Source organism: Herpailurus yagouaroundi, unplaced genomic scaffold (genome assembly GCF_014898765.1).
Source record: "Herpailurus yagouaroundi ecotype Mexico unplaced genomic scaffold, PumYag 197, whole genome shotgun sequence".
NCBI lineage: Eukaryota > Metazoa > Chordata > Mammalia > Carnivora > Felidae > Herpailurus > Herpailurus yagouaroundi.
This window is the reverse complement of record NW_024412428.1, coordinates 10,546,776-10,571,934: the sequence shown is the minus strand read 5'-3', so window position 1 is coordinate 10,571,934 and position 25,159 is coordinate 10,546,776. Positions and strand designations below refer to the sequence as shown.

General features: G+C 40.4%; 1 protein-coding gene across 5 annotated transcripts in view; it reads right to left on the bottom strand.

Moving 5' to 3' along the window:
• FRY (FRY microtubule binding protein) overlaps positions 1 to 25,159 on the bottom strand; it is a 447,912-nt gene that overhangs the window by 345,602 nt on the left and 77,151 nt on the right. For 4 of the 5 annotated variants that reach the window (XM_040448142.1, XM_040448144.1, XM_040448145.1 and 1 more), the window contains exon 1: positions 1,192 to 1,493. In XM_040448142.1, the coding sequence (XP_040304076.1) occupies positions 1,192 to 1,492 (301 nt within the window). In that variant the 5' untranslated portion in view covers position 1,493. Of the gene's footprint in view, positions 1 to 1,191; positions 1,494 to 25,159 lie in introns of those variants that run through there. The other variant, XM_040448149.1, reaches the window with a different exon arrangement.

Below are 25,159 nucleotides of genomic sequence, written 5' to 3'. Positions count from 1 at the left end.
GAGCACAGAGCCTGTCAGCACAGAGCCCGACGCGGGGCTCGAACTCATGAGCTGTAAGATCATGACTTGAGCTGAAATTGGACACTTAAGCGACTGAGCCACCCAGGCACCCCTGGGCTCTGCTTTTTTCTGCAGCAAAGTTTGACATCAGAGCAACATCACTGAACCAAGAAGAAATGAATGAAAACCACAGCTCCCTTAAGAAATGTAATTTTCAGCTTGTGGCCTTGAGTCCTCAACTTTCTAAATCCTCTCCTAGCTATTTCCGAAAGCAGGGTAATGACTCAGTGGTTAGGGAAGTCAATTCCATCTTTACAGGTAAAACTTGCTTGAATTGTTTGTTTCTTTGTGTGTTTTCTATCATCACAGAGTTAATCCTTGGCAGTTGGGTCTAATCAATCCCCCCGTACAGACTCCAACAAATCAATCACAACAAAAAGGCTACTGGTAGTTTCTCCAGGAAATTCCAACGCAAACAGCACTGAAATCAAATTGACTACATAATTCATACACTCCAGTAATCACTCTCCAGTGATGCCTCAGTTAGGGTTCACTGTCACAGGCATTTTATATGATCTACACATCTGTAATATCCAGGCATGGAAATCTGAAGCAGACATCAGAGTCCCTTTATCAAGATTGAAACCCATGAGTCTTCTGTGCTACAATCCAGTTCACCATCCACATTGTTTAATTGAGCCCTTTACTACAAATGGTTTTAGGCTCTGATGCAAGACAGGAATTTGAAGCATGCCTTCGAGTATTTAATGGTGTTAATTTCTGGTGCACACAAACATCAGCTTCACTCAACAATCCAATAATCTTGCAAAATAAAGAGAATACGCCAGAGAATGAAATGCAGCATGGAATTCTTCCAGATTGCAAGGAAGGCAGTTCCATGATCTGGCTGTTTGTGACAAGTAATACAATAGCTGCCTATTTACAGATCCTTAAAGATGTTACAAGAAACAAAGACAGTAAAAGGAAGAAGATGGGGGTGCTTTCACATCAAAGAATTATTTTATTTTTTACAGTTAGAAATATTTATTTGTCCACTGTCAGCTCTCACATGTCCCAAGTTCATTTTAAATGTAACGCATCTGATCGTAACAAATGAAATACAGTCCTTTTTTTTTTTTTTTTTTTTTTTTTTTCCTCCAACTGGCCGGTATAAACATAAACGATTCCTACCTGGAAATATGGACGGTCTCTTTTTTGGGCGCCTCAGGTGAACGGGCTCCAAATTTTTCAAGTTTCTTTGAAGTCTCCCTCGAATGTCATTTCCTATCAGTAGTTCAGGTGGCAGGCTACTCCGTCTTGATGATTTATAATCATTTTGAGACGAATTCAGTTTGTTCTTCGTTCTGGAATATAAATTGCTGTCATCAACTGCCATGGTACAAGATACATTCGAGACTCTTTCACAAAAATCTGAAAAGCCCAACCCGGCAGCAGCCGCGGCCGCCTCAGCCCCAGATTCAGATGTTCTCATGCGTTACCGGCACTTGTTTGGGAAGCTTAGCAAGTTGATAGGCGTGGACTTGAACAGGTGTAGGATTACTAAGTAGCCCCTCCTCTCAACAGTTAATAGCACAGGGGAGGAGAGATCCAAAAAACCATTAGGTGCAGGAGGGCGCGGGATTTGAGCAGATGTGGGCACAGGGGCGCGGGCTCCCGCAGAGGGTACTAAAAACTGGTGTGAAGGTGGCCGTGTGGAATTGCCGCTGGTGCGATGCCATAAAGGAACCACCACCTGCTACTTAAGAATAAATAACCTATGCAAATTGCAAGCCTCATTTTTCTTGCCGCTTCTCAAACTCGGACGGTTTTTAAAGTTGGGGGGAAACTTTTTTTACAGTGCCTCGTACCCTTTTGTTTTGAACCGCGAACTCAGAACAAACATCCGTCTTTATGAAATTCCTTATTTGGCAGGCAGCCAACTGGAAGTTGGCTGCAAGGAGGAGATGAGAGACGGCTGGTGATGATCAGGAAGGAACCCGCTGTGGGTGTGTAGGGAGCAGCAGTGCCGGGAACCCAGCACAGCTCCCCGACCCGCCCTTCCATCCTGTCCTCTACCTGGCAGATGGCTTCTCTAAAAGTTCAGCTGTCCGGCGGCAAAGTCAGAGGTCTAGCAAACAAGCTGGGACTGTAGCAGTGACGATGGCCTCCACTCGGCAGATGAAAAGTACACGTTATCCTTGCGGGTCTCTGCCTTGCTTTTAACCCAAGTGGTCAGGGGTTTGGTGATGTGAGAAAAATCAGCATTTGCTCCGTTGTGCTTGACCCCTTACATATTTTCTTTCTATCTCCTCTGGATTTGGCGTTTTGGTGTCCTTTGTTCCCTTCCCCCTTAAATGTTCTGCACTCTTTTCTTTGGGCAGAAATCATAACTCTCTGATTTATCCTCTCCAACCATGCCCCAGAGCTGTGTCTTCTGTGCCCTCTCTTTCTCCCATCATCTCTCACCCTCTCCGCGCTCCCCCTGCACCCCCCCCCCCGCCTCACACACACACACACACACACACACACACACAAGCCTGCACACCCTCTTCTGTCTGGCTGTGGGGGGGGGGGTCAGAAGATAAAGAAGATAAGATCTGCCTTTTCTCTTCCCAGTGCTTGGAACCTGTGGATACATAACATTACAAAAGATTCCGAAGTCCTTTAGAAATCACTATTTACTTTGGTTTCCTGGATGCCAAGTAGGTTTTACTATTGCAGAAGGTTTTACTAAATGCAGAAGTTGGGTGTCTTTACCTAGTTAAGGATACACCTCCAGGCTGTGCCCTTTCGGCAACGCGTCTTCAAACCACTACAGATTTTCTGAAGAGAAAACTAGTTTTTTTTAACAACGATGTCCCGATCAGGGGTGCCACTATAATCCAGCAATTACATGTATAATTATAACCCAGCAGTTATATTTACATATTAGATTATCAGGTTATTTTACGAATTCTGAGAAACACCTACACCACTTCCCTCACAGGACTTAGAACTATTTTATCAGGTTGAAATGTATCATTAACTTCAAAACAATGAGTGGTTTGTACAAAACTATTTTTAAAAGCCCATGAGACTGCTTGAATCTCCCTCAGCTTAATGAAAATACATTTTTTTCTAAAGAAATAAAAGTAGTTTTTAAACGTTGAGATAATGATGTAATAGAAAAAAAAAAAACTTCCAAAATCTCAAGACCAGTGTTCACCTTTCAAAGACACAGCAGGGTAGAGTCGCAGGACACACATATTTGTATGCCGACAGGGAGAAATCCAGCAGTAGACAGGCAGAAGTTCGAGCTATTCGGTGACTGTTTCTTTCCTGATTCATGGCATCACCGTGAGCCTAGCTAAGAGTGTGTGTGAGATGGAATGGGAGTCGCTGAGAAAGGGTGTTATTATCACACAGTGTGCACCAGGTAGATGCATGGTGTGCACCTGTAATTTTGCCTTTGTCCTTAAGGGGCTGGCTGTAAGCACAGCGTTAAGAACATACACATCTGAAATGCATGATAATAATAGCTGTCATTTATTGCGTGCTTAATACCAGCCAGGTTCTTTGCTAAGCCTTTGACAGGCCTTATCTCATGGATTCTTCCTAAGCACCCTGTTCTGCAGATGAGCAAACTGAGGCACTGAGTCAAACATCCAGAAACTGGGGGAGGGAAGATTTGAGCATAGGTTTTATAGAACTCCAGAGCTCATGTTCAAGCCCATGCTTTACATTACAATATCATGCTGCTTTATTAAATGGATCTGGGATCTAAAAGCAATTGAAAGGTCTTTCTCTATTTTCCTAAAATAATTCTTGGTTTCAAGCAACTCCTTTTGCCTTGACTGTATGATTGAGGGGTGGGCCCGCTGATCTACCTAGACCCACCCCTCATAACTGAGCTGTCAGTAGGTCTGTAAGGTTTATGAGATGAAAGTGAGAAAAAGCAGGAGAAATCAGATTTTTGTTTTAATAATAAAGTAACCATGTGCAGGCTTTACATATTTAAATGCACTTCTTTGCTTTTTTTTTTTTTTTTTTTTTTTTTAGTTTTTGAGAGGGAGAGTGGGGGAGGGGATCTGAAGCAGGCTCTGTGCTGACAGCAGAGAGCCCAATGCGGGGCTCGAACTCATGAACCATGAGATCAGGCCCTGCACTGAAGTTGAATGCTTAACCGACAGAGCCACCCGGGTGCCCCATAAATGCACTTAATTAAATATTGTATTTTCCTAAGATTTATGTTATAATTAGGACAAAAACCCCTACCTTACTGGAGAGGTAACCCTCATCTCCTGATCCCTAACAACTAAATGTTGTCAGAGGGGGCTCAAAGCTTCCTGATATGTTCAAATTAATCCCTTTCCTGCCCAACTCATTCTCCCCTCATAGGGAATATAAACAGATAGAGGGGTGTAGCTCCTTTAATATATTTCCTTAAAGAGAAAAGTGGGAACAACTTGAATCTGCTATTATTAAAATTTGAGGGCGATGAAAACAAAGGACAATATTTATTTAAAAGTAGTGTTAAATCTGTGAGCATGAAAAAAGTAAACCTGCCTTTCAAAATATTTAAATCGGCTGCCACCATGAATGATAATCAACCACAGAAAATGTAGCTGGGTTTGGTCTAAATGAGGACATTCAGAGATTGTAACGTTAAGTCCACACCTCCTCCCGCCTATCGTAACAGTCAAAAGTGGATTTTTTTTTTTTCAGCAGCCAAAAGAATGATGATTTGGGGCTCTGGGCTCGGAGGAATCTCAAAACTTACAGCATAATTAAGTAATTTAAAATACATAATGGACATCCTCTAGTCCTATATTTTGTAATAACCATTGTTTCAAAGGTCTCCATTCTCCTAAAAACTCTCACATTAATCTCTTTTGAATTATTCTCTTTTCTTATGCTCCTAGAGCTTGTGTATTTTATATCGCATGATGCTACCGTATCATGAACCTTTTATCCTTTCCGGTAAGGCATTATCTTCTCAGTTTCAGAATGTTCAAATATTTCATTGAAAGGCATTTCCTCGCTTTGCAGCCATGATTTCCTTGTGAACAGTGGTAGGTTTTAAACAGCGTTATTGAATTATTTGGCTCTTTGTGAGGAAGCTGCAGGTTTAGAACTGTGTGATCTGACAATTGGAACGATCTTTCTCTTTTATCATCTTACAGAAAATTGATCCATCGGGAAGATTTTAGACCTGTTAGGATTCACCAAATCAGCTTCCAAATCTCGGTCTGAGTCTGTTGTACTGAATATTCTGCAAATATTTATTTTTGATCTCTTTATTCAGTTTTTTTTTTTAATTTTTTTTTTCAACGTTTATTTATTTTTGGGACAGAGAGAGACAGAGCATGAACGGGGGAGGGGCAGAGAGAGAGGGAGACACAGAATCGGAAACAGGCTCCGGGCTCTGAGCCATCAGCCCAGAGCCCGACGCGGGGCTCGAACTCACGGACCGCGAGATTGTGACCTGGCTGAAGTCGGACGCTTAACCGACTGCGCCACCCAGGCGCCCCACTTTATTCAGTTTTTAAACTGGGAGGACCCAACAACCAGTGGGTTTGCCACCAGGAAAAAGCAATTGTGTAGAACATCAGAATGATGCACATCACCAAGTCAAGCAGTTCTGTGGATGTACCTCTCCAAGAGGTCACTGGCCACCTCTTTGGCCAACACATCTTTGCTTGGTTGTTAACAACACCTGCAGTACTATCTAAGGTGTGATTATGCCGGAAGAAATCTTTTCTCAGTTCCTAAAAAATACAATGAAGACTTTCAGTAATTATCTCATTGGCTCTCGATAACAATGAACTCTAATGACCAGACTTTCCTTCTTAAAATTTTTTGTGTCTGTCACTATGCTTAGTCCAATGTTTGTTCTTGAGAACCTCTTAATCTAGGAAGGAAGCCAAACTATAACAAACTGGTTCTTTTTTTTTTAAGCTTGCTTGCTTGCTTATGTATGTATGTATATAATTATTTGTTTGTTTGTTTGTTTGTTTGTTTGTTTAGAGGGAGACCGAGAATCGCAAGCAGGGCTCTGCACTGATAGTGCAGAAGCTGGGCTCGAACTCATAAACTACGAGATCATGACCTGAGCTGAAACCAAGAGTCAGACACTCAACCAACTGAGACACCCAGCCGCCCCAACAAATTAGTTATTTCAACACAGAGTGACCACCATGTGCAGAGGTGATGCAAAAAAGCTACTAAGTCAACCCTTCCTGGTGGAGAGAGGGATGGGAAGGGAAGGGTTTTCAGAGGAGAAATGAGTTCACGAAGCAGATGAGGGGAACCTGTGCAAAGGCACTAAGATGTGACATAACAACAAATGCCCACAAAACCCCAATTACAGCAGTCCCTTCCCCAACACTAGGGCATTACATCATACAAAAGTACAGACATTAGAAAAACAAGATCAGGCAATCCTAGACAACAGAAGACATAAGGAAAACCCAAAAGTCAGCATTATTACAGATTTTTTAAAACACCACCACCAATTAGACATATGGAAGACACCTGCTTCTAAAAATCTGTACTGAAAAGCTGGCTCCAACCTTTTCAAATGATTCCTAACAAAATGTAAAAAGACATTTGAAAAAAATCTGGCTCCACTAAGTAACCATACTCCTGAATCATCTTTATGTATTCCAGAATCTGTGACAGAGGGATTTGCTGAAGCAGACTCTTACTCAAGTTTTTAATATCATGCAGATTGTACCTTTTTAAATAAGCTCTAGAACCAGTTCTCACTGGCTTGAAATCCAGCTTCATTTACACGTGCATTCCTCCTTGTTCAGTTTTGCAAGTCTCAGCAAAATGCCAGTGTAACTGCCTGGCCTTTTCCCAAGTTAAGGTAGGGCTTAAGGGCACATTTTTCTGGGCTTGTTGTGGAGCTCTTTGGTGAGACGGCACAACATGAACAAATCTCCCTCTCTATACTATTTTCTGACACATCCTCACACATGATCTGTGTGAGGAAGAACTGAGGGTCCTTAGTCTTACTCCTCTCTTTAAGGGATTAACCTGAAATTTGCATTCGTAAAAGAATAAAACTTTTGAATATTTTGGTCCAAATACTAGGCAGTGTGGTCTCAGAACTGTGGTTGCTAGAATGAAGTCGGCCAGTGACTACTGTAACTGAGATGAAGGATTAGTGGCACTCATCATTCTCACCGATGGTCGCAATTTCCATCTCTGCGCCATGATGTCTAAATTCACGCCCAACCCCAACTTCCCCATAGTGTTCTAATCTGTATATTCAACACATACCAAACATTTCTTAGTGGGAACTCAGCATGTACAAAACTGGCCTCTCCAAACCTGTAGCTCCTGAATTCCTGATCTCACTAAAATGGCATCACCATTTACCCAGGGACTCAAGCTACAAACCCTGGAACTACTCTGCCCAAATGAGGTCATGTTTATCTCTTAAACATCTTTTCATCTGTGTCCTCTTCTGCTGTCACTGCCCAGTGGTAGGCTTCATTATCTCTTTCCTGAGCTATTGCTTCAGAGTCTCAACAGGCCTGGCCACTTCTAGCCATAGTTCCCCAAGCATTCCACCTTTGATATGGCCTCTTGACTCTTCCTATCTTAGCAAATTACCTCTGGTTAGCCCATTTCCCCCCTTAAAATGCTGTTAAGAATTGGAGAGAAAACCTCTGATGTGCTGACCAGTCTTGGGCATCATAAGACTACTTCTAACCTCAATACAAACACCATGCATCTTGTAAAGCAACACAAGATCACTTCAGCTTTTAGAGCAGCCTTATTTCCTTACTGTCTGTTGGTCTGACCAAACCAAATCTCCAAATTTGAACACATGTCTTGCTATGAATCCTGGACCTGGGCAACTGACTTCCTGAAATGCATCAGAGGTCTATTATGTTCCCTCTATGAGATTTCTTTTTGCTGGTTTTGGTTCTTAAATCCAGATTTTGCTTTCTCCCACATGCTTGGGGTTCTATTTCAGATGGGGGAGGGGAGCAGAAAGGGTAGTATTCAGAAATTCCTTTTAATTTTTTTTGTTCAAAAAAGATTCCTTGGCCTAAAAATTTAAATTAGTAAATTTCGGTTTCATACAAACAAATCATTGTTTACCAAGATTAAGCTAATGTCCTGGTGTCTTGATTTTCTGGTTTTGAAAGAAAGAAAGAAAGAAAGAAAGAAAGAAAGAAAGAAAGAAACAAAGAAACAAAGAAACAAAGAAAAAGAAAGAAGAAAGAAAGAAAGAAAGAAAGAAAGAAAGAAAGAAAGAAAGAGAAATAAAGAAGAAAGAAAGAAAGAAAGGGAAAGAAAAGAGAATGAAAAAAGAAAGTAATTTTTTGCTCAATTCACCATTGCCTTATGTGAATTAACTAACTAATGATTCATGTCCTTAGGTGAAAGATATTATATACAGAATGGATAATGAATAACAGTAAGCTGAGAAATTACACGTATTCACATACATGCTATTACTACTATTCCGGCAAATGAAATGGTACCATTATCATTGTCATACCACTTTTAAAAAATGTATCTGATTAGAAGGTGGTATTCCTGATGAAGACACTCAGCGAAGTAAGAACAGAAAGCTCCCTCAATCTAATAGAGGAATCTATGAAAGATTTACAGATAACGCATACTTAATGATGGAAGACTCAATGTCCACTCTCACCACTTCTACTTGACATTGTTCCGGAGGTCCTATCTAGTGAAATTGGGTATAGAAAACGAATAAAAGACATCTAAAGGAAACTGTAAAACTCTATTTTCAGATAAACGGGCATCTATGTAGAAAACCAATCAGAATCTACAAATTACAAGAATTAAGTAAGTTCGGCAGCTTGCAGGATACAAGATAAGTGTGTAAAAAGCAATTGTATTTCTATATTAGCAGTGAAAATTGGAAAATAAAATATAAAAAGACAATGCCATAAAAATATTAAATTTTTAGGGGGAAATCTGGCAAAAGATGTGACAGACATATACATTAAAACTAAACATACTAAGAGAAATTTCAAAAATACTATATATGTGGAGAGATATACCATGTTCATGGGTCAGAAGACAATATTGTTAAGATAGCAAATTAATGTATAGATTCAGCACAATCACAATTAAAATCCTAGCAGGGTTTTGGTTTTTTTTTTTTTTTTTTTGGTAGAAATTGACACACTGATAGTAAAATTCATATGAGAATGCAAAGGATCAAAACCAGTCAAAACAACTTTGAAAAAGAAAAACGGGATCAATACTACCAATTTCAAAACAACATAAAGCTATAATGCTCAAGAAAGTATGGAACTGGCATGAAGATAAATAGAAATATCAGTGGAACAGAACAGGGAGTCCAGATGTGGGCCCACATAGCAATGGACAGTTGGTTTTTGACAAAGATGCAAAGGTAATTCAGTGGAGAAAGGATGTTTTTTTAAACAAATAGTGATAGAACAATTGGATGTCCAAATGCTAAAATAAACAAACTTTGATCTCTATCTCACACTACATGCAAAACTAAGAGTGGATCACAGACCTAAATATAAACTCTAGAACCACAAATTTTCTAAAAGAAAACGTAGGAGGAAACCTCTGATCCATAAAAAAACAAATTAATAAATTGGGCATTATCAAAATTAAAAGAGACTGTTGAGAGAATGAAAAGGTAAGTCACAGGCCAGGAGAAAACATTGGGAAGACATTTATCTGATAAAGAACCTGTATCTAGAATATGTGAGGAAAATTAATAAGGGAACAAATAGCTCAATTAAAAATGGGCAAAATATATCAAAAGATACTTCCCCAAATACAGATGGCAAATAAGCAAATGAAAATGTGTTCTGTGTCATTGATCATTAAAGAAATGCAAATTAAAATCACAGTGACATTCCATTGCCTACCTATTGGAATGGCTAAGATTTAAAAAAAATTTTTTTTAACGTTTATTCATTTTTTGAGAGACAGAGAGAGACAGAGCGTGAGTGGGGGGGGGGGGCAGAGAGAGAGAGAGAGACGGAGACACAGAATCCAAAGCCGGCTCCAGGCTCTGAACTGACAGCACAGAGCCCCACATGGGGCTCGAACTCACGGACCATGATATCATGACCTGAGCTGAAGTCGGATACTTAACTGACTGAGCCACCCAGGCACCCCAAGAAGGGCTAAGATTTTGAACGACTGGCTGTATTAAGTATTGGGGAGACTATGGAGAAACTGGAATTTGCATGCACTTTTGGTGGGAATGTAAAATGGTAAAATCATTTTAGAAAAAATTTGGCAGTTTCTAAAAATCTAAACATACACATTTCATATGATCTAGCCATTCCACTCCTAGGTACTTCCCCCAAAGAAATAAAAGCATAAGTTCATACAAGGACTTGTACACTGATATTCATAGCTTAATACTGGAAACAAATGTCCATCAACAAGTGAATGGATAAACCATGGTGTATCTATACGATAGAATACTGTTCATCAATAAAAAAAAAGTATGGGTGTGTTGCAACACGGATGAATCTCAAAATAATCGTGCCAATTGAAAGAAGCCAGATCAAAAAGTCTGCCTACTGTATGATTCCATTTTGTATGAAATTCTGGAAAATGTAAACTAATCTCAGTGATAGAGAGCAGACCAGTGGTTGCCCGGTGATAAGTGTGGAGGGATGGTGGGAGGGATTACCAAGGGTCACAATAAAATGTTGGGGGGGGGTGGATTCATAGATATATGCATACATTAAAACTAATCAAATTGTATACTTTAAATATGAGTTTATTATACATTAATTGAAACTCAATACAACTTTTTTTTTTTTTTTTTTTTTTTTTTACAAAAGGCAATATTATACCTTCCATCAGTGCCTTTGACAAAGATTCAGAAATGTTCTGGACTTAGGTAATAAAGTTAATAAAAGTGAAAACAATTCTTCTGATTCCATCATCAGCATCAAGAGTGAATGAAAGATACACATACATCCAGGGGCACCTGGGTGGCTCAGTTGGCTGAGCGTCTGACTTCGGCTCAGGTCATGACCTCACAGCTCGCGAGTTCGAGCCCCACATCGGGCTCTGTGCTGACAGCTCAGAGCCTGGAGCCTGCTTTGAGTTCTGTGTCTCCCTCTCTCTCTGCCCCTCCCCCACTCGTGCCATGTCTCTGTTTCTCAAAAATAAATAAACATTAAAAAAATTTTTTTAAATAAAAAACAGATACACATACATCCAAAAGACACACTTTTTTCACTTAAGAATTTTCTTGTCCTGAATTATGTCTTTAGCTTTTAACTGTATACCCTGTAAAAGTAGAATGCCTGGAAGAATGTCCACATTGACATTCCCAGGTGACACATTCAGTATTATACTGAGCCGTCCAGAAAAGGTGTGCAACAAGTGTTACAGAATAAATGAACGGGTAAATAAGTAAATGAAAAGAGAAGGCATTTCTTAAGAGGAAGTTTCCTCACAAGCTACCAAGAAAAATTGTGAAATCCTTTAGGTCAAAGCACAGGTCAAGTTCAGGATAAACATCAGTTATCTTACCTGGCCTAGGTACAACCTTCCTAGACACCACAGGGCTGGACAAAATTAGCTAGTCTGAAGATCCCGTCTTCGGAAGCTGCTAATGTTCCTCAGACTATCTTATCCGAACCTTCCAGAATTAAACGGCAGCATGAATACCTTCATTGGTTTTGAAGCTAGATCTAACACTGCCCTGATTGTTGAGGTGACACCACACACTTAATGAAAAGCATTTGAAACATCCGAGCCGTTATATACATTGAGCTAGCTTGAGTCTATGCAAATTCAGGTATAGTCGATGGAAAAACTTTATAACTCATGGCCATTTAAATACCAGCTTAGCTTTATATGACTAGCAGTTTCTTAATATCCTACTGCTTGTCATATGCACGAGTAAAAACAAAGTTTCTCAAAACTGATATTAAGCAAAAAAATTGCAAGAATACAGCTTTAACTATCACAGTTAAGAAGCCTAATCTGACGGGCAGAAAGCTCTGTACCCCCAATGCCTTCTCAAATTCATACAGAGCATATAAAAAATAATGGACCATGTACTAGGCCATGGAACAAATCTCAGAATACCAATTTTTTTCATGTTTTCATCCTATATGAGACATTCTTTTATCATTACCCAATAAAACTGGAAATGGATATAAAAAATAGCAAAAACCACTTGCTCTTAATCCAATGCTTATAATAGTAATTCATTGTGCATTGCCCTAATCACGTCCTGCACTACACATTTCTCGTGCAGTATTTCATTTACACTTATAAGTGTGGTACTACCATTATGTCCATTTTATAGAGGAAAAACATATTAAGAGCGGCCAAGAAACTGTAACTAATTACAACCACGCCTTGCCTTCCTTTATTGCCCAAATCTATAAAATATAAATTTCCCTTTTAATTCTTTGTTTCTCAGCTACCTCCAAGCTCTTCCTTTTGATTCTTGGCTTCCCTGCTCCCTGTTCCTTACCCTTACCCACAAAGCATGTCCTGCCCCACCCCCATTTCTGGGCTATTTTCTATGACCAGGAAAAAGCAATCGAATCCAATGAGGAATTCAAAAGTGTCCTTCTAGTATGTCCACTCTCAGTTGTTGGAAGGGAGCACCATTTTCTTTCCTCTGCCTAGGAATTAAATTCCAACTCAGCATTCCAAACGCCTATGTGTTATACAAAATTTTGGAAGGCAGCACGTTTTTTTCACTCACTATTGAGTTCTGGCCAGCTTCAAGCAAACTTCATCAAAACTTGAAACTACCTTCGCCAGTAAGGTGGGCCTTAATTTTCCACTTCAATTCTCCCAAGCTCCTGTATCATCTCAGAAAAATCTACTATTCTTCTATTTATTTTTATCAATTCTAGATAAAAAGGTGATTTATTTTATATCATATTCTAGAAGCTAAAAAGTGTCCAAGTTCCAGAAACCATACTCATATAAGTCAAAACAACATCTTTCTACCGCCCCCCCCTAAAATGTTAACTATGAATTTATTATTAATTTATGGTAAAAAGCTAAGAGACAGGATCTTACGACAACTCTTGAAACAGATCTATTTTTTGGTTTCTTGCATCAAATTCCTACTTCTTACTGGTTTTATTAATTACGATTTAAAGGAAGGCAGATATTTTTATAGTAGCCAAATCTCAAAAAAAGAAAGAAAAATCCCTATTACCTATTCTTTTTAGCTGTTTTTTTTTTTCTTTCTCATTAGAAGGGACATACGTGTTTGTGGCAGAATATGTGGAAAGTGCAAAAAAAAAAAAAAGTAAAAGTAAGAAGAAAACATTTTATAACCCCAGCTGTGTAGATAACCACTGTCAACATTTTGGCACATTTGGTTCCATATTCCAGGCTTTGTCCTGCCACTTACCACTTACCTAGATTCAACCTCGGAGCCTGTTCTCAGTGAGCTGAAGGAATCCATCCAGTGTTTGGTACCACGTGGTTGGGAGGGGCCAGTGGGGTATTTCTGGAGCTACACAAGTGAGGTAAATGAGTGGGGCTGTCCCAGTGTTAGAAACTGGGTGCCCGCATCCTCTCTTAAAGGGCAGTGGCCGCTGAAGACCCAGCGCATTGTGCTTGGGGAGGTCCGGAGGCCCAGATTTGTCTCATTCTCTGATTTTTCAAGGGAACTTTGAACCCCTGAGTGTTAAATTTACCTGATTGGTAAATGTTGGCTTCAGGTTTTTTTTTTTTTTTTTAACATTTATTCATCTTTGAGACAGAGAGAGACAGATCATGAACGGGGGAGGGGCAGAGAGAGAGGGAGACACAGAATCGGAAGCAGGCTTCAGGCTCCGAGCTATCAGCCCAGAGCCCGACGCGGGGCTCGAACTCGGACCGCAAGATCGTGACCTGAGCCGAAGTCGGACGCTTAACCGACTGAGCCACCCAGGCGCCCCTGGCTTCAGGTTTTTAAAAACACTGTAAAGGACAAAGAAAACAAAATTGTGTACCAATTAAGGCTTTTGATTTAATCTCCTTCCCTGATGCACACAGCCATTTTCACAGAACTTCTCTAGTCAATGCCTTAAACCATCATTTTATTTTTTTTAATGTTTTATTTATTTTTGAGGGGGGGGAGGGGTAGAGAGAGAGGGAGACACCGAATCTGAAGCAGGCTCCAGGCTGAGCCGTCAGCACAGAACCCAATACAGGGCTCAAACTCATGATCTGTAAGATCATGACCTGAGCCAAAGTTGGACACTTAACTGACTGAGCCACCCAGGTGCCCTGGCCTTAACCCATCATTTTAAGCAGATCTGTGAAAATCCTAGTTTATGCAGGGGGCTGAGATGAGAAACATCTAAGAAATTCTGCAGTCACCCTCTCTTAGAGATGCACCATGCAAAGAACCCATTCTACTTAATTTTGTTTAACTGGCATTTTCCAAACTTACCTGAATACAGAATGCCTGTATTTTTTTTTTTTTTTCTATGTGAAGGATATCCCTCAGCCCTGATGTCCTACAAAACAAGGTTTGGGAAGCACTGCCTTAGCACAAAGCCATTTGTTAATGGCCACTTGGGGCATTGTGGCAGGCCACGGTAGGAAATGACCGGAACAAACTTGATGACATGCCTTAAATTCCTCCACGATGCTTTCCAGGCGCCTCCTCTCCTGAATGTATGACAGGCGTCAATGCTCTGTGACCAATGCAAAATCAGCTACTTTTACCTGGGCTACAGAAGGTGGACTGGAGAGAAGTAAATTCAAATAATTTTTCTTAGGCTCTGGAATCCAATACAAGCCAAATAAATTACTTTTATAATTATAATTTTATCCAGGCAACTGAAGAAATGACTTTTTCTTCTCTTCCGACACACATCAACTATTGAGGAGGGGCAGAGTCAAAATACAACTTATATTTTTCTACAGATTGTCCTCAAAGCAGCCAGAAAATAACTGAAAGTCAACAATGTTTTCACTAAATAGGTAATTACTCTGTTATACACAAACCTGTATTTCTCTTGTTGTTGAACAAGTTTCTCCACAAAGGATCAACTATCACACCACCTTTATGAAATGCTATCTATCAGGGAGGTCAGTTTTTTTCCATTTAGGATTGCTTGTGGGTTCAGTTTGGACTTCACACAGATGTAGACGTTTGACTAGTAATTGAACGAAAGCTATTTTGCAGTTTCTCATTTTCCCACGATAATTCTTCTGAAATTCTAAAAGATAAACCACCACCTCCGCCTGAGCTCTTACATGACTTGACTTATTTATTTTTTTGGTCAGGTCTTTATTTTAACTCACTATTGATCTGAAAGGACAGATCATAACTGTGCTTTTTCTAATCTCCCTTTTCTACACTGAGAGGCAATTCTTACGGAGCTTACGATAATAAAACATTTAAGCATTCTGGAAAAGTTTGGAGTTTTGGAAAAACTAGCATGGGCTTCTCAGTGTGATTCAGATGTGAACATACAATATTTATCAACAGTTAAACGTTTATTTTTCTGCCCTTCCAGGAGAGGAACCATAAGAAATAGAATTCTTTAAATCACTCAGTACGAGAGTTCCCAGTATCGTTTGTCATTCTGGAAGGTAATATAGGTCGTACTACACAGATACAAAGCTTCTTTTCTCTAGAAAATGCATAGAACTTAACTTTCTTTTTGAAACGTCAAAATGTAGGGAATGCTCAGATCTCAAAACAAGCAGTACAGTATTTTGTAGTTTCACCCTTCCTAGAGGGAAAAAGCAAGGCTCTGCAAACACATTAAGCACATATTATTAGGGTGAAGGGGGCGAGGATGCACTAATGGTGACTTTGCCTGATACTGAGGATATAAGGGGTTCTCTTGTCACTTCCCGTGAACGTTCTTTTCCCTCAAACCAAACAAGTTAGTTATTTGAATCTTCTCATATCCTGTAGCTGTCAAACACTCTTCCTTGACATGGATTCAAAGCTGTAATTTTCTACACGCACTGCTCTTTTTTTGGAGCAGGTGTGTGGGTTTTGGCTTATGTTGTTTTGTCTACATTCCTCGAGAACGCCTCTTCTGATGCAATGCTTCACGGATATTTATTATTTTTTAAAGCAGTAGTGGGGTGGGGGAACAGCGTATAAGCACACATATGCACACGTACGTGTGCATGTATCTACATCTTTATGTTGAAGCGAGCTGGGATTTTTAGACAGGTGTTATTAACTGAGGGATAAAATTGAATCAACCCTGTGTGCTCGCTCTCAAATATTGGCTGTGTGCTCTTCCGATAGTTGTATTCTCAAATCTCTGCTCGCACCTCAGATGTGGGCGTATGTGCCTGACTGCTGATGGGTATTTCTGTCTGGATCTCCGGGGATGGCTCAAAACGCAACACGCCCGGAACTGAAATCAGCATAATCTCTAAATTGCTACCCCTCCTGCGTTTTCTTGACCACTTAAGTTTCTAACTTGGGAATCGTTCTAAATTCCCTCCTCTGACCACCACTACGCGTGCTTACTGTTTACCCAGTGCTGCCAATTCTGACCGCCTCGAATTCATTGCCTCTTCTATTCCTGTCACCCTTGCCCCGATGCACGTACCCATTAACCCTTGCCTGGATCCTGCAATAGCTTTCTCTCTGACTTTGGTGCTCTGCTGTCCAAACATATCCTAAGCGTTGTTCCGACGGCTCCATCTAGAAGGCAAAAGGCAAGGCCGTTCTGCTTACGTTGTTTCTAGTGCCTCCTTACAGCTCTAGGCAGAAAGGCAATGGTAGATCCATTTCAATACCTTCTCAAGGTAAAGCGCGTCCTCCACGACTCGAACCAGCTTGCTTCTTTCGAGTCCTCCAATTCGAGGACGCTCCTGTCCTCCAATTACCTTCTTTGCGCTTGCCCCTTCAGCAGCACTCAACTCACGTAGTTAGCGCCCTGAACGCTCCCTGCATCCAGCCATTTCTCAGTTAGGTGCCTGAGGTCAGGGTGCCACCTCCTCCCAGAGTCCTTTTCTTTACCTTCTCCTCCCCCCTAATTCCCTTCCCTCATTCCCTGCCCTGCACCACCTCCATCCTCCATCCCAGTTCCCAGGCTCCGTTTAAGAAACCACTTCCGGGGGCACCTGGGCGGCTCAGTCAGTTACGCGTCCCACTCTTGCTTTCGGCTCAGGTCAGCGTCTCGTGGTGAGATCGAGCCCCACATCAGGCTCTGTGCTGGGCATGGATCCTGCTTAGGATTCTCTCTCTCCCCCCTCGCTCTCTGCCCCTCCCCCGCATGTGAGCGTGCTTGCTGGAGAGCTCCAGCTCCCTCGGAAAAAAAAAGAAAAAGAAAAAGAAACCACTTGTGGTTTTTGCCAGCTGAGTTAGTGGCCCCTTTTGTGCTCCTCCTCCATTCTGTACGACTGTCTACCACAGCCTTTCCTACCCTGTTTTATAATTATCTGCTTATGTATAATCTCCTTTGCTGGAATAAAATGCATTTCTTACTCATCTCTGTATCCCCAGTGCCCAGCACAGTGCCTGGCATACAATAAGTGCTCAGTAAAAGTTTTCTAGGCTGTGGAGCTAGAGGCTCATCCTTCTGCCTCACTGGGGCCACCAATGCCTTGCCCCAGACATGCTCATGTCTACAGAGAGCCAGGCTCCTGGGGCTCTGAGCAGAGAGCACATGGATGCCAGGAGAACTGTATCTTCTGAGTTCCTGCAACTTCTTTAAATTTTTTTTTTCAACATTTATTTATTTTTGGGACAGAGAGAGACAGAGCATGAACGGGGGAGGGGCAGAGAGAGAGGGAGACACAGAATCGGAAACAGGCTCCAGGCTCCGAGCCATCAGCCCAGAGCCTGACGCGGGGCTCGAACTCACGGACCGTGAGATCGTGACCTGGCTGAAGTCGGCCGCTCAACCGACTGCGCCACCCAGGCGCCCCTAAGTTCCTGCAACTTCTAAAAGCAGTTTGGGGCCGTAGGAGTTCTATTTTCATATACTTAAACACACATACCTAACTAGTTGACATTAGCAGAAGAAAGGAAGTCAGAAAAAAAATAAGAGTTCAAGACAAATTGAAATATTTAGGAAAAAGGCTGATATAGAAGGATAAGGCCTGAACACCTACTCTAACCTTATAGGGTGGATTTTCTTGATTCACAAATGGTTCCAGCATGACTCTTAATAATTGCTTTGGTTAGGCTGCAAAACAGGTGAGGGCAGAAAGTAATCGCAGAATAGTCACTTTTTATTCTTTAGTTATACAATAAAAGGGGGAGAAGGGGGAGAACTCCAGCGCTATTCCGTCCGTTTCACATTTCTAGATTCTAAGTGATACAAATAGATCTGGGCAATAACAACAACCGGATTCCCAGGGAAGGGGCGGGGCAGAGAAAGGCAGCGCTTTATGGAGCAAGAGGAAGGGGCAGGCAGGTTGGACCGTGGAGCCCAGGGCTCTGGCTCTGTTGTCTGTCACAGTGACTGTGCCTCCCTGTGAACCTAAGCCCCCTTCTGGAAGCACTCAACGCTTGTGGAGGGACTTGTGGAGGCACAAACAGGATGCCCACCAAGGGCAGACAGCTGCTACATTTCCACCCCAGTGAATGCAACACTCCTTTATTAAGCTCCTTCGTGTATCAGAAATTTAAGTCTGGGGTGGGAGGTGGGATGAAAAGAATTGGACAGAGTACCTGAGCTCAAGGAATTTACAATTTAATGAACCAAGGAGAATAAGGCTACCTGACGAGATTAGTCATCTGGCTCCTATGAAGAAGAGTCAGGGTATACCTCTGAATAAGAATAAAGCAGAGGAAAGGAAGGAAAGATAAAATTTCCATCAGATACCTTTAATGGACAAGTGAAATAGAAAACTCAGTATAAGAAAAATCCTAGTAAACATAATTTGTGTCAACGATCCAGCGTTTGCGCTACATTTTACAAATGCAGCAGACCGTGCTATCTGTTCATGAGTTCACAGGATTATATCTGCACCATTCTGCAGGCAGGGTAAAATGCAATATTCTAGAAGCCAAACTAAGAACATTTACTTAAAATTACATACTATGTCTGACTTGTGTAGCTTTTGAAAAACTACAAAAATTAAAATAAAGTAGTAAGAACGTGGCAATGAATACCTAGTTTTGGTTAAAAAAAATCGTTGCTGCAGATTGCTTTAGTTTTTTTTTTTTTAATGTGTTATTTTTTTTTGTTTTTGTTTTTGTTTTTTTTTTGAGAGAGAGAGACAGAGCATAAGCAGGAAAGGGGCAGAGAGAGAGGGAGACGCAGTCTCCAGGCTCTGAGCTGTCAGCACAGAGCCTGACGTGGGGCTTGAACCCGTGAACTGTGAGATCATGACCTGAGCTGAAGTCAAACACTCAACCGACCGAGCCACCCAGATTCCCCTTGCCTTAGTTCCATTTTTGGCTTACTAGTAACCAAGCAATTTATGACTAAAAGGATGAACTTTTAAACACCAGCTGAACTTTCATGAGGGATAGATAACATCTCAATGTTCTTGACACTTGATAAGAAATGCATTTCTCATAGTACTGGGAGGCAGCCCAGGGAGGTGGAAAAATCACAGAGGCTGGAGTCCCAGGAGTGGTTCTGAGGATTAAAGAAGATAGCCTATTATGGAAAGTGCAGCTCACACTTTCTGGGACATAGTAGTTGATAAGTAAAAGCAACTTCTTAGTCTCTCCACTTTCAAACTCTCAAACTGCATGGAGTATTTCTAGAACAAAAAACTCATTATATTACGTGGGGTGAGTCAGGGGGTGGCTCGGTTTTAAAAGTCTTAATAGCGTTATCTGACTGCTCAAAGAATGCATATGTAATGCTTCGCTGAAAACACAAATCAGTTGAAGATGATAAGCCACAAAGCATATAATCTTCAGGGAAACAGCTGAAAGCCAATTGTACCAAGGTAAACAAAGCATTTTCCTGGACCTTAAGGAATTTACCATATAGTATGAAATTGCTTTGGTCTGGCAGGAAGATGAACGAATTTTAAACTGGAAAATCAGAAAACTTGGGTCTGATTTTAGATTCTGGCATTTATTAGCTCTGTGACCTAGGGCAAGTTAACCTCCCTGAGTTTCTGTGTCTTCATCTTTATTTATTTATTTTTTTAAATTTTTTTTTCAACGTTTTTATTTATTTTTGGGACAGAGAGAGACAGAGCATGAACGGGGGAGGGGCAGAGAGAGAGGGAGCCACAGAATCGGAAACAGGCTCCAGGCTCCGAGCCGTCAGCCCGGAGCCCGACGCGGGGCTCGAACTCACGGACCGCGACATCGTGACCTGGCTGAAGTCGGACGCTTAACCAACTGCGCCACCCAGGCGCCCCTGTGTCTTCATCTTTAAAGCGAGAATGATAGCATGAGCTGCACAGGAAGTGGCTGTGGAAGAGTAAACAAGATCATTCTTGTTTGGCTTGTAATAAACATGGGTTGACTCGGAACAGGCTGCACTGAATTTTACAGGTAACTCCAGGTGACGACAGAAAAACTCCCCTCATCTTCATGCAGTGCAAGAAGTGGAAATAAGAACACACCCTGAGCTTTATTTCATACAAAATGTAAAAATCCCAGGAAAAACGGACACTCAGGGAAGGGGGATATTATCTCTATGACGAAAACATTTGTCGCTTTACATAAAGATTCTTCCCCACGAGATCCCCTGGGTTTCAGACTCTTCTGCTGTGCATGGAAAATACATGTGCAGGCAGCCATCCGTCCACAGATATGTACATATACACAAGTCCATCTTTTTATATCTCAAGAGATCATCAATATATACTGTTGTGGTTTTTTTTTGTTGTTGTTGTTTTTTAATGTTTATTTATTTTTGAGAGAGAAAGACACAGAGGGTGAGCAGGGAAGGGGCAGAGAGAGACAGTGGGAGACAGAGAATCCGAAGCAGGCTCCAGGCTCCAAGCTGTCAGCACAGAGCCTGACTCGGGGCTCAAAATCGTGGACTGCGAGATCATGACCTGAGCTGAAATCAGACGCTCAACCAACTGAGCCACCCGGGCGCCCCATTTTTCTTTTTTTTTTTTTTGAATTTAAAAAAATGTATTTGTTTTTGAGAGAGAGAGTATACTGTTACATGCAAGTATTAACTAAGTAAAAGGGAAGGAAAACTCAGGTTTGAATTCATGTCTACACTGCCCCCTCTCATTCCAATTTTCACTAACACAGTGGGAGACAAGAAAGGAGAAAGGTAGAAAGGGCACTGTCACAGGCAGGCTTCCTTGCTCATTCGCTGAGCTGCTTTTATTCCATTTCTTCTTTTCCTCTCCCCAATCCCACTGCTAAGCTGAGTGTCTCTGCTGGGAGAACTATATATAATTCAAGGAGATGGCAATCCTTCTCCTAAGTGGCTTTGGGGTAAAACTGTAATGGGGTCATGATGGACCGATGGCACATAGGGCGCACGGGGCGAGGGCCAGGCTGGGACTGTGAGAGGGAAGAATGAAGTTCTCTAACCTGGGAGCTCTGGTTTAGAGCCTGGTAGTCTAAGGAATGTGTTGCTCCTTTCCGGCAGGTGCGACTCTGGCTCCTTATGTCTGAAACTCCAGATCCAAAGCCGCCCTCTACAGGCCCTGCACCCTGCCTCAATCAACAGAAGGTTTATTTATTGAGCTTGTGTCAACACAAACTAACCTCTGTCCCAAAGAAAGATAAAAAAAAAAAAAAAAAGAGTACTCTGAAAGTACTTAGTTGGCTACTTCAAGTTCTGGACATTTGAGAGGGGTTTCCCAAGCTGTAATGGCAGACAGGTCACATTCCCACTTAGAAATGATCACTCCTTACTACTTCATCTCATGTCCTTTTGGTTAAGAAGCCAGGTGGAGTGGTGCAGTGGAAAAAGAGGGTCAGGAAAATTGTTTGCGACTCACTTTGGTTCAGCAACTAGCTAGCTATGAAACAAGCCTTTAACCTGTTTGCTTTCCCAACATGGAAAACAAAAAGTTTGAATGATACGGTTTGGACAATCCCCACCAGCTACAAAACATCTGTGACTCTCTGGGCCACAATGTAAACATTTTAAACCAAGATCTCTATTACTAAATTGGAGCAAATTAAAATCCATGAATTAAATGTGTGACTTAAGATGACAGAGAAATAACATAAATCTAAAGAATGTGGGATGGAAAGATTTAGAAGACCTATACAACCAGAAAGCAAGGAGTTAAAACACCATAGAGCTGATGAATATAAGCACTGGCTCTTTAAAGAAACAATAAAAGATCCAAACGTCTGCCAAAGATAAAGTTTAAACTTGGGAGAAAGTATAAATGCATTACTTTAGGAATGAAAAGGGAACTGCACGATGAAGAACGATGGAGACACTCTATGGTAACAAATTTTAAAATCTGTAAGAAATAGACAATCTCAATAGGAAGTCGTTACCAAAGTGACCTAAGAAAAGACTGGACATCCCAATGTGCCGATCATTATGGAAGAAAGCATAGTGATGAATAAAACATAAAACTCAATTTCCCCAAAGCTGCTAGTACCACATTATTTTATAAGCAAATGTGAAGGAACATATACTTTTATATTACTCAAGTCATTCTGGAGAACAGAAAGAGATGTTAAGATTTTCAGATTTACAATTTATTTAATAAAACTCACATATCCTTACTACAAAGAGCAGAAACATATAGTACCCAAAACAAACAAGCGAAGTAACAGTCAATAGTTTGATATTACTTGGGAATATATAGATGTAGCAATCCTAATAAAATACTAGTAAATCAAGTGAGTGTAAAGAAGGCTATAACCAAATAGACTTTATTTCAGTAATGCAAAGATAGCTCAAGATTAGAAAATTTATCAACAATTGATTACTTCTATCCATGATTGCAAAAAAAAAAAAAATGGAAAACACGTGCTCATTTCGATCATTTAATAAAATTCACGCTGTGATCATAGAAATTATAGTTTAGTAAGATTAGAAGAGTAATATGATAAATACATAATCTAAAATTAACCAACACCTTACAGAAAACGGTGAAACCCTTATGGATATTCTCCATAAAATCTGAAACTGATAGTATCTAACAATTTTACCTAGGAATTCTGACTGATGTAATAAAACAAGAAAATGGAGAACTAGTGGCATTTTTTGCAGATTATATGAACTTATACCTGTAAAACCCATTACTGAAAAATCATCAGAATTAATAATTTTAGGAAGAAAGCTAATTACAATAATAATATTAAAAACTACTGCTTTCCTATGTATTAGCAATAATGGGTTGAAATAAAAAATTTCCACAAAGACCCAATTCATAATAAAAAAAATTAACAAAAATAAAAACTTCACAAGACACGTACAGGATCTGTGCCGTGACTTCTAAGATTAGCTTACTGTAATTTCTACAACTAACTTACATATATTGAGAGCTTGATCTCTTGCTAGATAATAGGTTTATATGCATTATTGTATTTACTCTTCTTAGTAGTGATACAAGGTATTTCCATCCCCATTTTATAGATGAAGAGAGTGAGGCTAAGTAGTGTGACAACTCAAGCTAAAAACTGATAGACTCTGAATTCAATCCCAGGAGACAAACACCATTATTTGCAGGATAATAGGATTATTTACCTATAAAATATAAGAGGGCCATGAAAAACTATAAAAGCTATCAGAGATAGGCAAAGTAGTTACAAAAATATACAAAGATGAATTGATTTCCTACTTAGGCAAAATTAATAATAATAATAACAATAATAATAAACAACCAGAAAATACAAAGAACAAAGAAATTTGGTTTCCAACCACAGTCAGAAATATTAAAAACCTAAGACTGAAGAAGAAATTTGTGGAACCCATAAAAAGAAAAAAATACTACAAAATGTTACTGAGGGACAGAAAAGCAGACTCTAAAAATAAAGAAGACATTGATTTTTTTCCCCCAATTAATCTATATACATCAGGTGGATTTACTATAAGAAAAAGATTTTTCTGGGAACATAACAAAATGATTCTAAAGTAATCAGCTAAATCTGGATGACACTAGCTTAATCAAATGATCAGAGCCAACATCCCCTGTACTCCCAACAAACTGACGTCATGTTTGGTATGACATGATGAGAAGGGCACAATATTGCTACTGTGATATCCCTGTCAAACAAATGCCTACCTTGGGGCGCCTGGGTGGCTTAGGTGGTTAAGTGGCTCAGGTCACGATCTCCCAGTAGTGAGATCGAGCCCTGCGCCAGGCTCTGTGCTGAGCGTGGAGCCTGCTTGAGATTCTGCCTCTCTCTCTCTTTGCCCCTGCCCCACTTGTTCCCTCTCTCTCTATTTCTCTCTCAAAATAAATAAACATTAAAAAGTGCCTAACTTGAATTTAATGATAGAGAACCATCAGACAAACCTCAAATGGGAGCATTCCACAATCGGCTTGTAGTTTTTAAAAAACATCAAGGTCAAGAAAGAGAAACAATGAGGATATCTTGCTCCAAAGTAAGACAGTAAGGAGACAACTCAATGCAATGTGTAACCCGAACTGAATCCTGGACTTCTGGGGGCAGAGGAGTGGTGGTGAGGTGGGAGAAGGAGGATGACGGTGCAGGTGGTAGCATAAATACCTAACAGGGACAGTATCAGGGTAATTGACAGGATTTGAGTATGGACTGTGGTGAGATAATGTTAAATTTCCTAAGTTTTTCTAATTAATGTACCATAGAAATATTTTAAAAATACCCTTGACCTTAGGAAATACACACTGAAATATTTAGGGTATCTGCACTGCAGTTGTATCTGCAGCTAATTCTCAAATAGCCTGAAAATAAGGTGTGTGTGTGTGTGTGTGTGTGTGTGTGTGTGTGCGCGCGCACATGCGTGTGTGTGCATTATGTATACAGGAAATTAGCAAGGAAGAGATAATGATAATATGAATGAAAAAGCAAACAGAACAAAAGGTAAATAATTGGTAATTCTGGGCAAAGGGTATAGGAGAATTACTTGTAACATTCTGGCAACTCTTCTCTAAGTTTGTAATTATATCAATATGAAAAGTTACAACTACCTATATATATTATATATGTGTAATACATATATATTATGTATAATATGAATTGTATACATAAGGAGTGGCTTATACTCCTGGACAAGAAAACATGTTTCCAAAACACAGTAATTAAAAAATGTGGTAGCGTAAGTAAGCAGGAAGAACAATAACACAAAACAGAAAGCCAGAAGCAGATACAAGTATAAGTAAAAATTCAGAA